Source organism: Pithys albifrons, chromosome 2 (genome assembly GCF_047495875.1).
Source record: "Pithys albifrons albifrons isolate INPA30051 chromosome 2, PitAlb_v1, whole genome shotgun sequence".
In the NCBI taxonomy this organism is placed as follows: Eukaryota; Metazoa; Chordata; class Aves; order Passeriformes; family Thamnophilidae; genus Pithys; species Pithys albifrons.
The window spans coordinates 40,401,369-40,414,269 of NC_092459.1; the positions used below are offsets into that span (position 1 = coordinate 40,401,369).

Here is a 12,901-nt window from a genome sequence, read left to right on the forward strand (position 1 = left end):
TCAAGTTGCTTTGATTTATTTCTATTCCCCAGGTCCACATTTACAAATAGCACATTTTAGACTTCAAGAAATAAAAGCAAAATAGCCAAATTCCACTTCATCAGTTAAATGTCTGTAAAAGGTATGGATCAAACAAAGCAGCAAAGACCAAAATGTATATATTTTCTATCTCACCAAAGCGTTTGGGGCTCATTTACCTAATGGTTTATGGGAATAGCCTAAACAGAAATAAATGTTGGTAGCCTAATGGGCTACATACAAACACACTTCAGTTATATTTCACTGAATGACCAGCCAATTACAAAGACAGGTATTTGCAAAAACAGGGGTTTTTTAACGGGCCATTTTTTTGAACCAAGACGCATCACAGAGCACAAGTTTTCACAAATCTCCCTCCAGTATTTCAGACCAGTGAAATGTGTTGTTTCAGGGAAAAAAAAACCAACAATGTTACAGCACTTTATTTTATCGTTCAATTTGTATCCTTGGGCAAGTTGGCATTATCATTCAAAATAAAGTTGTACAGAACTTAATTAAAAACAAAGTTATCTAAAAAAATCAAGAAATCAATTTAGGCCAATTCCTGACTTCAGTGGGATATCTGCCTGAGTAAGGAATGCAGGATATGGCCTCCTGTTTGAAGGAATCTCATTTTCTCCAGCACAAAGTTAACCAAGGAATCCCATTTCAGTTATTCTAGAGTTGCTCCTAACATCCCAATTAAAATTAGCCAGTATTAACCTCACCAGTATTAAGCGTGACCCTCTTAAATAAACTCTCTAATGAACCACACAAATTCATACTAACAGTGAAGGCAGACTAACAGTGTATATCTTTTCTACAAAAATATCCACCATAAAAAACAGTAATCATATCCAGATTTGTACTTGATTGTGAAATACTCCGATTGTACCATACAGTACATTTATTTGAAAAAAAACCAACCCTAGTATGTTGGGGCTTGTAATTCCGAACACTTGAAATGTTTCAGCAAACTGCAGAATCACTATACATATTGCACTTCTCTGGTAAGCTGGGCTACTACACATCATGGCAAAAACATCCAAGTAGATCTACTGAGGAAAACAGTTTTTTTTAAATCCAAAAGAAGAAACTGACCTTCTTTCCTGCAGCTTTCATTAAAACTGTAACAATGTTCTTTACAGGCTCTTCTAGGAATTTGTTTCTGAAGGACTGTGTGTTACTTGTTACAGAATCTGTATTTATTATTTTAAATCAACAAAACTCTGGGTAATTAATATATTTAACATACAGTGCACTATCTTCCTTCAGTCACAAACAAAATGAAGACAACACAATTCATTAATACAGTTACACTTAGGCTTCAGGTTACTGTCACTTTAAAAATAATTCACTTCAATGCAAATAAAACCAATAATGAACTATTTGTTTTGAGTGAAAAGTGTTAATCTTTTGCAGGCTGGCTAAACATTTGATTCCTTACACTGAAAAATCTTAGCACATTTGCTCCAGCGTCAGAGAAAATGATCTAGTTTTAGACAAAAAGCTTTCAAAATGCTTGACACAAACAAGCTATTTATTCTTCAAGTTCTTTGTCAAAGATGTTACTAAAACCTTCTGTCCACTTCATGAACACAGGAAAGATCCCAGGATGTCTTGAGTCAAAGTGGTCCATAAAGAAATTCTTTGGAATGCCTTAAGATTGGCTGTAAGTAGAGTTCTGGCTACCATTTGGACCCTGTTCTCCTTCACTGTTTGAAGAAAACAAAAACATGTGTCTTCAATAAGAAGCATCCTATTACATTTTTATCCTTTTTTTTACATTAAGAAATACAGTATTCTAAAAATAATAAAAACCCTTTGAAGGAAAATACTTCAACATATACACAAACAGGTCAAGATATTCTGCTCAGTTTCATAAAAAACTAAAAGGTTATTTTCAGCATGCATAAATAACTTCAGCATATTTATTTGAATAATAATTTCAATATAAGCCCATGCAGCTGCCTGATGAATCTACCTCTGAAGTCAACATTGCAAAAGTTCACATTACATAAGCATGTGCACAGGAATTTACATGTGCAGTTTCCCAACAGTGCTATTTAATCACAGTAATTAAATATGACATCAAGCAGGCCCAGTTCCATTGACTCTGGCCCAGCCACAGAGCCTCACACTGGGGTTCCTTACATTGGCTAAGCTGTATTGATCGCATTCTAGTCACATTAACACTCTCCATAAGGCAATGCATGTTCTGCTTCTCACCAGCTCCTGAACAGTCACACATTTTGTAACAGAAACATCTGCAGGTAAAAACATACACTATACCTTGAATTAAACGTTTACACATTCTTAAGATAGTGGTCTAGTTTTTCCCTATGAAAGGTGTATTAAGGAAGTACAGTACCTGTTTGGAGGTGGTTTTGGTTTAGGCATTTTACTAAGAATAGTAGCCATCTCTTTCCTCTCATCGAAGTTCTTCCACTGCTCATACAGCTTCAGAATAACCCTGATTATTTCTAAAATCTGAATTAGGAAGAAAGGAGATCCTGAGGTTAGGCACAGTAGCCATTTTATCTTTTTTATAGTTAGTTTAAGTGTGTAACTAATTAAACATGCCCCAAACTTAAATTTAACAGCACAATTGTCATATTATAAACAGCTGCCTCACACTTAATCTGGTGGCAATCAAGCATTTCTTTAATTAGGTTTTTGATTTAATTGTGAATGAAAGCCTGAACAGAATACTTTCCCTTTCAACTGTATACACCACTTCTCTTCCCCTGCCAACTAAATAGCTATTTATTTTTTTTTTTTTGCAACTACTGCCACAGCTTGTAACTATGCTACTGGGAAAATATGGATGCCCAGCAGCATGACTGCAGCTACAAGACTATGGATTATTAATACAGTGACTTTTTTGATTATCAATGTTTTATATATATTAGAGGCACAGTGTTGGAAAACAAAAGGCCAAACCCACAAAACATTGGTCTGAATTCTTTCCTTCCAAGAAACAGAGCCAAGGAGTTTCTAAATATTTCTTATTATATTCTTACATACATATGATAAGAATTACTGACATTTCATATTCCACTTCTGGAAGCAGAAGCATTCTGTCCCAGTTTGGACATTTTCTATCTACTGCATCTCAACTACCTTAATTTCCTATTGAATTTCTAGTGTAATATTCTATATAAAAGCTAGATAATGTTTGGTTCATAATCTGCTTCATCATTCTCCAGATTATAATAAAGTAGACTTCTTTCTTCTTCTTAATACATGAACTTTGATTAAGTGCTAGAGCAATATGTGTCCCTGAAACAAAAGTCATAGTTGGCTAAGAGCTCCATAGTGAAAAAATCTTGGATTGTATCACTGACATGAGAACCACGTCATGTAAGCATTCAAACATGTTCCATATCTAGCTTATGGTAACCTTAGCTGTCAAATATAGGTTGGTTCTGCTCTGCTGCCCAGTTTATTATCACTCTGCTTTTACATGCATGACAGCATAATTCACAGAGCTCTTGATGCAGCATAGCATCCACAGTGTTTAAATTTGAAGACAAATCCTGGAATACAGAAACAATGCTGGGATATCATCAGTGGGATAAAGAGCAATACCAAGGGCACAGAGAGCAATGGTACATTTCATGCACAACAGGCTATTTAACTCCAGACATTGTTTCAAAAAATAGAGACCAAAAAACTGTGCTCAATGGAACAGTGTGATAAGGAGTGTAAGTACTAGCATGACTCGCTTGCTGGAGCTAGACAAGGTTAAAGGAGTTAACCTCAAAAGTAAAAAGAACTAGTGAAGATGAAGAACACTGTTACACTGTTAGTATGAGGACAACTGCACCTTGAAACCTGGTAAATTTAAGAGCATTATTTGACATGAAATTTACATCAGCAAGGAACTCAAATGAATCATCTTTGCATCTTCCTGCTTAGCATTGGACAGAAGTCACAGTGCTGGACATCCTGAAAGTGTCAAGGATGTTCTACACTATGCTATACTATGCATATGTTTAGGGAAAAAATGAGAACAGTATGTCAGCATGATGCTGAAAGGTCAATCAGAAAAATCATGTGCACTTGCAATTAAAAGTCAAACTCATGCTGGCAGTCTTGTATGGTGGAAAGACACTGGGAATTCTTTTTCTGGCAAAAAATGTAAAAGATATCGGGTTTATATTTCTGTCTGAAAAATGGCAACACCAGCAACGCTGTGCTGTTATGCAATGGTTTTGTCTCGCCTTCCAGAGCAGGGTGATAACCAAATAGCCTGACATTGTCTCCCTCCCCAAGAGATCTACCTAATTTAACAGCATCTAATGTGATCACTGAATGAAGTTCAATCAGTATCAGAGACGTACGTGTAAGACAACCATGATTACCATTTCTGGTCAGTCCATTACAAGTGGTGGGAATAAAAAGCAGAGTACCTTTTCCATATCAACAGACAGCTCAGCAAACCATTGCCTTGCATCCTTCTGCTGGACAACACAGGCCACGTGCAGGCAAGCTGCAAAGAACAGGTAATAAGGATGTTGAACAAAAATCCACCCCAATACAGTTATTAAAGTTCTATTTTTATAAGCCCTATACAGTTCAACAGAGAAAACTTGGGATTAATTATGTAATTTTTCTTTAAGACTTAAGTTGCAAGGCTACACTGTCAGTGCTGTGTGAAACGCAACCTGAAGCACCTTATGAGGGCACTCTGAGGAATGAATGCTTGTGACAGGACACTGCACAGAATACATTCATGTAAACATGGCAACAGCACCTGTGTTACTTACCTAGAGCTATCATGAAAGGAGGGTACAGCAGACAAAGATCAGTTCTGTATGTGTCATTCACTATCCTCCTGTGCAAAAAAGAACTTGTAAGTATTCTCCTATTCACCTTTAGACTATATGATTTCAAAAACTGCTGTCAGTTTACAAATATTTTGTCACTTTCCCAGATAGTCAAAGCAGTGAGGATGCAGGGCTAAAGGTCAAGAGAAGAGATCTTTTCCCTTAAAAAAAATCTCTTAAAGCCTTCCTTTTTTCCCTTGTAGTCACTGCAGAAGTTTATTTTGAAACACTATTTTAGTACCATAAATGTCTTTCTGCAGAGGATGTTGATGTATACCATAAAATAATTATCTGTTTCACATATAATAAAGCAGAAAAGAAGTACTTTCACTGTCTTCCTGTATTTGAAAGAGTTCAAGAATAAGAGTTCTGCTAACACAGCTAAAAACCCCTACATATTGTTTCTACCTCCTATAACAAGATACAACAGAAAGATGACATTGATCGAAAGAGATTTCCTCTACTTATTGTCACCATTCAGTAGTGTAACAACTGTGCTATTAGAGCTAATCTGAAAAATAAATATTAGACTAGTGCAAAGTAAAATCATTACAGGGTTAAAGACAGAATAATCTAAGTCAGGAACATATACCTGCACAGGTTAGCTAAGGCACCCTTTGTATTCAAATATGGTTAAGCCCATTTGGTTAAGCTTAACCACCTTTGAAGCATAACTGTTAAACAATTGCTTTCTTGATGAAAGGAGGAACTATTGCCACTGTCTTCATTACCATGCGAGAGGTAGCAGCATGTCTTCTTGGCCCATATCTTGCACATATTGGAGCAAAGGTCTATAAGGATGATATACTATCAAACAGCAGTCCTAGGAAAAATGTCAATGGGATAGAAGTTAGATTACAATGCAGAGCATGTTGTCAGTTCATATTGAAACATTTGGTTTACAAGTCAATTGCTGATTATTTTTTTAAGTAGCATTCTGACACCTAGCCCTGCTCTAATGAGGGCAGTGCTCTCTCTAGAATACCATTTCATAGCATTGTTGCCAGTCTGTCAATGTCCTTCTCCTGAGAGACACAGAAAGCCACATCTGCAGCATACTGAAACCTCATTTGCTTACAAACCCATAATTCCCACTTGGAAATACAACACATTGCCAGAAAACAGTCTGTTACTAAATACCATACATGGAAAGCATGCCAAAATAATTGACACTGGTTTGGAAAGGAAGAAAAATTCCACTGCTTTCAAATCCCCTTGTTTCAGGTCCAGATAAACAAGAAAAATAGCCCTCTTGCTGAAAGCAGCCAACTGTATGGATACCACAGGGAAAAGCCACGTTACGTGTGCTGAACACTTAACTGAAACGCTGTTATTGCACATACTATATGTATATAACACAGCACTTCAGCAGAACTATCTAGTACAGTGAGCTCAGTGCCTAACCCATCCAAGTCCAACCCACATACAGAAATTAGGAACTACTTTACCCAAACGCCCTAAGAAGTGTGTGTTGAAGCCTTTCAGCCACTTGAGCAAACATAACAATGGGACAGTGACCCTTAAAAAAAAGCAGGGTACAGTTCCTTTCTTTGAAGGTGTCTGGAAGAAAATGTTACACTGTGCTCCCTTCATCCAACAGAATAATAGTTACAGCACCATCTCAGATAATGGGAGGCCTGAATTCCGTTTCTTCTTCACAGGATTCAAACCCACATCTTACTTCCTGAAAGATTATTACTCTAATTGTCAGGTTGCTGTAGACAAGCCTGAGTGGGATACTACCCACACTTTCTGTTGGAACATAACATGTGTAGCTTCAGATTCTTCCAGGCAAGAAGAGGGCATAGAAAGGATACAGCCCTTTATGGTCATGATTGGCCACTGACCTAAGGAAACAAGGACACTGACATCCCAATCACGGCATTGGGACTCAGATAGAATCATTCTTCTTCTAAAAACCAGAAGCAGTCCCACCAAAAAAACCAACCTACCATTAATTCTAAGAGATAGAATTCACATTCTAGTATCTGCAAAGAAGTAAAATCACAATTAATCAGCAGCATGTTTCAGGCAGCAGAAAGAATTAACTGACATCCAGTCTAACATCAGGAGTGCACAGGAATTCTCAACACCTATTTCCAACAGTCCTAAATGCATTTCATCTGAAACTACAAAACCAAACAAAAAATTGGCTATAGAAAGCAGTACTCCAAAATATATTTCCATTTGCATTTATCTGTAAAATGGCAATCTGTAAAATTGCAACATCTTAGATATTTTATATTCTGATGTATCATTTGGCTTTCTAGATCCTGTGAAAAGCAAACATCAAAAAATTAGTACTTGCTACAGTCAATCTAAAAATAATTAGATGTTTAACTTACAAAATTCTAAAGCACAGGTCAAAACTGGTTTTAAGGAAAACTACAAAGCTTCTCAGCATTGTGACTGAGAATGCCTTGAAAACCACCGGTAAATCTAAATTTTAATAAAAAAATATTTTTCAAAAGCCATTAAATTTTACAGGCAAAAATAAAATTGCTCTCTGTAAGTCAAATGCTCCTGTGCGCAAGCTTGGAAATATCCAAGATCCAAGGGCCATTTCCTTTTCTTGGAGCAATGTATTTGTAAACAAGAACATTCAAAAAACTCTAAATCTCTTTTTTCATTATGCTATAGAAAAACTACTATTTCAGTCACCCTGTCATATTACTTGTCTCTCCTGTCAATAATTTAAAGAGCTTGTGTAAGATTTATTATTTAAAAGCAACTTTCCCAACATTCTATCCAAAACTAATTATGAACGACCCTGACATATGAGTGTGTAAATATTTCTTTCTTAGAATTAAAAAGACCTGCTAACAACTATTTGTCTTAACTTATTTATCAAGTAGTATTTCAAACAGCATACTTACATGGTTCATCCTATAAGGAAACTCCTTTGGAAAGGCATACGAAAACCTAGTTTTCACTACAGTAAGGAGAAAGAAGTATGTTAAAAATCATGCCATTAATACCTTTACTTATTTCCCTTTCTGTTAATTGATCTATATATAGCCCTTCAAATCTATTTGGCAGCACAACTGCTTGCAGTAGAAAAGGTTTCTATTTCAAAGAGTACAGGTAAGTTACAAGATTTAAAAACTTGAAAGGGAAAGAGAACTACACCTGAAACCCAAACTTGCACAGGTACTCAGCCAGACATGACTGCTGCTTTGGACACTATTAAATCTTCTGGTTAACCACCAACTAGTTCATGGACACCTAACTTTCCAGAAGTTATCATTCACAGAACTATCTAGGTGCCAATGTCCAGGATCTCAGCTCCAACACTAAATCCAAATGGCATTTTCACATGGTATTTTTTACATAGGTTTGATCCTTCAACATGCAAGACTTCAATTAATGAATTCTTAGAAAATCAAGACTTCTTTTATGTCCACGATAAAAAGAGTTTGGATATGCAAATAACAGGCTCAAATTCAAAGCAAGACATCAATTCACCACACTGTGGATCAGTGACCTAGGCACTAGATTATCGGACATTTCAAAGGTGTTCCCCTCCTTGAGAGACACCCAAAGCACCTACTTTGGCATATATGATATGATTCAAGACACTTGCCTCCATGACCATGTTCAAATATATCCTCAGTTTTCTAGTTTACAAGGATGTCTGATTTAGATAATTAATCTTCATGCATTTTACAAGGAGAACAGGTAGAGATAGCGCACTGGTAAGAAGTATGCTAAGATGCAAAACCAGAGTGATTTCATGTCAGAATGCTGAATAAAGAAAAACAAGTACACTTGAGGATGTGGATTTGAGAATTGTACAAGTGAAACATTTAAAAACATTTAAGTCCCAGTCCTTCAAGGAAAACAGGTACTATTTAAGATTCTGGAAGTGATGTTAATGACAGGCAGTATATTATGAATTGATACTACTGATGCCACTTCCAGACAATCAATGTGCCATTTACTTTGAAGAAATGACAGCATTGCTCATCTGGACTAAAGACTTCATCATTTAGACCTATGGTGGACTTTACTAGAAAATTTGCTGTAGGACACTAAGACGAGGCTACTGGATGGAAATTTTAATTATTTCGAGAAAGAGAAGCATCAATAAAAAGAGTTCCTCAAGAAGTATGCAAACTGAAGATGTACATGGTAAAAAAATACACGACTTTGAAGGAGAAGATGGGAAAACAAAGCTTTTTCCCACAAAGCAAGCTGCAGACACAACCATATGGAGATGTCCTTTTTGTGAGATGTGGAAACAGAGCAAAAAGGTTTTGAAGAGGTTGTTGGAAGCCAGTCTATCTTCCATACAAAGAAAGCATGTGTTAGTAACTTCATGTTTCTACAAAGGAATAAATGCTTGGAGAAAGCCTGTTGCATTTTGTCCCCACTACCATGAAATGCGTAGTACTAATCAGGGTTGACAGAACTTCTAGATCTGAAGAAAGAGCTGTGGGGGCAATCTTCCAGAGGATCCTGAGACTTGGGATCTTGAGAAACAGCACATTGTAAAACTAGATGTCCAAGTAAAATCAGCTACTGCATATTTACCAAAATTCACCTAACTTTCCCACTGATGCATCAAAACTTCCACACAGAGATGCTGCTGACATAAAAGTAGCAACTCCCATTGCTAAATCCAGTGCTGGTCTTGGTCATGCTGGCACTGAAGATGTGTTTCAGTTCCTGGTGGTGGAACTGTCATGCAGCCAGGCCCATGGACTGATACACTCACTGCATGTGGAGGCTACAGATGCAGTCAGTCACCTGTCCCCTCAACAGCTGAGAGGGATTTTGAAAGCACTGACCTACATTTTGAAGACCATAGCCAGGAACTGCCTATTGGGAGCAGCTGGACCTTCTGGGTCAGATAAGAGCACACAGTTAAGGAAGACATCACTTTAAGACCTGGATGGATTACATGAACTGGGAAATACAAGGCAAGTGAAAAAGACAGAGAATTAAGTAACTACAGTGTAATTTTATTCAATTTATTTGTGAACAATAAGTGAGTTATGAAATGTCTTTTTAGATATAACAGTGTAAAGACTAATTTTATGATGAGGGAAAGAGGACTAAAAAAATTTAAGGTATATAGCCTACCAAAAATTCTGAAAACAGGAACTTCCACAGAGCCATACCTTTTATAAAACAGAAAAATAAAGCTCTAAGTTTCCAATTCTATCTTTGAGTAGTTCAGAATTCAATTTCCTTCTTGCGATTGTTTATAAATTTCAGTAGTTTTATTACTTTGTTTGAACTTAGGCCTGACATAAGTTCCAACCAGAATCAACCAAAACTAATACTGAAAGGACCCTTCTGTTTCTGTATTTAGAAAAAGATGCCATTTAGTCTAAATGGCTTTAACCAGCTCTTGTAGTCATCCATGATTTGATAAAAAGTCACCTTTTAAAAACAAGCAAGGAAACCATCTGATCTCCCTACAGAGATGCCTGACTACAGTGTAATGAAATACTCATACTTACATACAGAAGTAGCAGCAGAAATTAACCTTGTATTTGAAACAACACCAAATTCCTGAAGAAAAAGAACGGTAAATGAGGTGAACCACCTGAAACACCATACACTTGCACTGTTATCAAGTTAAAATAAGGGCTTCTTACTAAACTGGGCTTCTTAATGCAGTACTGCAGTATTTGGTTTTCTCCCCCACCCTCTTTTTTTTTCCTTAAGGTGACTCTTAGTATAAGAGTTATTTCACTGATTAGTTACTTTGTTTTTTTGAGGAATAGTACAGATTTATGAAAGGTACCACAGTCACAAATGCTCAGTTGGATAATACTCTTTATATACAGTAGACAAGAGGGCTTCAAGATACTATATTTTTTATCTTACCCCATTTGGAGAGAAAACTGTCTTTAAAAACCTGCCATTAACTACCTTTTAAAATTATGTTTCCATGTAGTTTTAGCTCCTCTGCTGAGAGAGCCAGCAACCACAAAATTTTCTGTATGCAGTGTTCTTTCAGCAAAGTGCATAGCCCAGCCATTACTGCTATAGCTGCCCTCTGAAGATGAATTCTTTAAAATAAAGGCTACACAGCCTTCTAATATTTGTTCTAAAATATAAGGCATATCTACATATATATGCTCTGCCTGCACATTCTTAAAGGCTTATTTAACAGGCTGATAAGAAAAACACTCCCCAACTGTCTTGTCTTTCTCATTTCCTTCACCTCTTACGAGCACTAAAAAGTGTCCCAGTATTTGAACAGACAACAGTATCACTGTAGAGACTGGTTTAGTAGGACTGCTTCTACCATCCACCAGGTATTTAAGTTCGCTCTGTAAAATTCCTTAGTGCTGACTTATCACAAATTGGCCAATTTGGGTTTTTTTCCATTATGCAGACACTTCTCAAACAGCTGTAAAACTTTCTGCGTTACAGAGGACTAAAAGCAGGCCCAGCTGATTCTCCCTCTTGGCCACATTTAAGGTGGACTTTAATGGTGAAGGCATGGAGCCTTCTCACCACTATCCCTAACAGGTTGGTTCCTTACATTAATTTCTCAAGGACAGCACATGAGCTACAACCTAGTTTTAATTCAAGTAATGAAAGTGTGGTAAACTCTGAGGATCCCTCACTCTATGAAATAGAACAGGATAATTAGGAAAAAAATGCCAATTATGTTTTAAAGTTTGAGTAAACATAAATAAGGAATAACACACCAGAAAGGAGACACAGCATAATTTAAGATACAGTGTATGCAAGTATGTAAACACTACATCACAGTGAAACAGGCATTTAAAATACTTTTTTCAATTTTCAGAGGCACTTCAGGGTTAGCAATATAGACAAAATTGTGAAAGATAGTATGTTTGAAGGCCTTCTCCATCTGCTTTTCTTAAATGCTATAGAAATCTATACAAAAAAGAGAAGGTTTCAACCCCCAAAGCACCAAGAATGACAAAAAATTTAAAAGTCCTATACGTTTTCTCTCTCTCATACATCACATAATTTTACATTAAAAAATTGTAATACTTCATACCTCTACTTTGGATGCCAAAAACACACACGTAGGAGCCATTAATACTGGATCTATACTTTTTAGGGAATATCTGAAATGTTACAACAAAATTATAATATGTTGTTTCACACACGTAGAACGATTAATCTATTAAGAGCACCACACTTCCTTTTGAAAAAGCAAAGCTTAAGTTAACTTTATTAAAGCATAAAAGCTTTATACCATCCAGAAAACAAAAGTGGCACTGTTTTTAATACAGAACTGTATTTTAAAGGGCTACCAAAATGTGCCTAGCAAATGTTTTATTCTTGTACCATCATAGTAAACAGTCCTACCTGGCATAGAATCTCTTGAAGTAGACTGTAGCAGTGGCAATAACTTGTTGTCTTAATTTAAGATGTTCACCTAAAGCCTGGATAACTTAAAAAAAATGAACAAAAGCTTGAGTTGAGTTTTTTAAAACAATTTGACACCAAATAGCAAAGGGTCTCAACACATGACTAGTGCTTGGGGATTCCAAGGAGCAGCAGCCCAGTCTTCTCCCTCAGTTCAGATACGTTGCTCTGGTGAGACATGTTGCTGTAAACCTACAGACCTGCAAATGAGGAACCACCGCTGCCTCCTGAAGCTTGGGGACACCTTCAAAATGGGAAAGGCAACTTGACTTCCTTGTGTACAAAGTGAGTGTGACCTTTAAGAAGATGACAACACAAATCTCAGAAGGGTAAAGCTTGGGTATTCCATTTTAGATCAAAACAAATTCAAACACAGAAAATAAAGATCTATGGCTCTTCAGTGCCATGCAAAATGGATGGTTGTTTTTCAAACAAGTAAAGCTGCCAACACAAACATGGTCACTAAATTTGGCAGAGGCAGCAGGTGTTAAAAAAATGACATATTTAGTCTAGGGAGAGGGGGTGGGAGACCAGAGGATGCAGTCAGCTGCTCCATCATGGTGGTCCTCTGCCAGTTGGCCAAGAAACAACCCTGGTGTCATCTGTGCAGGTAGCTCATTTGGCCTCCCAGGCAAAGGAAAGGTGCCAAGCAAATTAGATGCATCAAGCTGGGATTAAAAGCAGGG

At 36.8% G+C, this 12,901-nt stretch overlaps 1 protein-coding gene across 3 annotated transcripts in view; it reads right to left on the reverse strand.

Annotated features, from left to right (window-relative positions):
- CCNC (cyclin C) overlaps nt 1-12,901 on the reverse strand; it is a 17,688-nt gene continuing 4,787 nt past the window's right edge. For 2 of the 3 annotated variants that reach the window (XM_071548805.1, XM_071548804.1), the window contains exons 3-11: nt 11,842-11,911; nt 10,319-10,370; nt 7,727-7,782; nt 6,803-6,838; nt 5,582-5,673; nt 4,791-4,858; nt 4,434-4,513; nt 2,390-2,508; nt 1-1,733 (exon numbers count right to left, since the gene is read on the reverse strand). In XM_071548805.1, the coding sequence (XP_071404906.1) occupies nt 1,679-1,733; nt 2,390-2,508; nt 4,434-4,513; nt 4,791-4,858; nt 5,582-5,673; nt 6,803-6,838; nt 7,727-7,782; nt 10,319-10,370; nt 11,842-11,880 (597 nt within the window). In that variant the 5' untranslated portion in view covers nt 11,881-11,911 and the 3' untranslated portion in view covers nt 1-1,678. Of the gene's footprint in view, nt 1,734-2,389; nt 2,509-4,433; nt 4,514-4,790; nt 4,859-5,581; nt 5,674-6,802; nt 6,839-7,726; nt 7,783-10,318; nt 10,371-11,841; nt 11,912-12,155; nt 12,241-12,901 lie in introns of all 3 variants that reach the window. The other variant, XM_071548803.1, reaches the window with a different exon arrangement.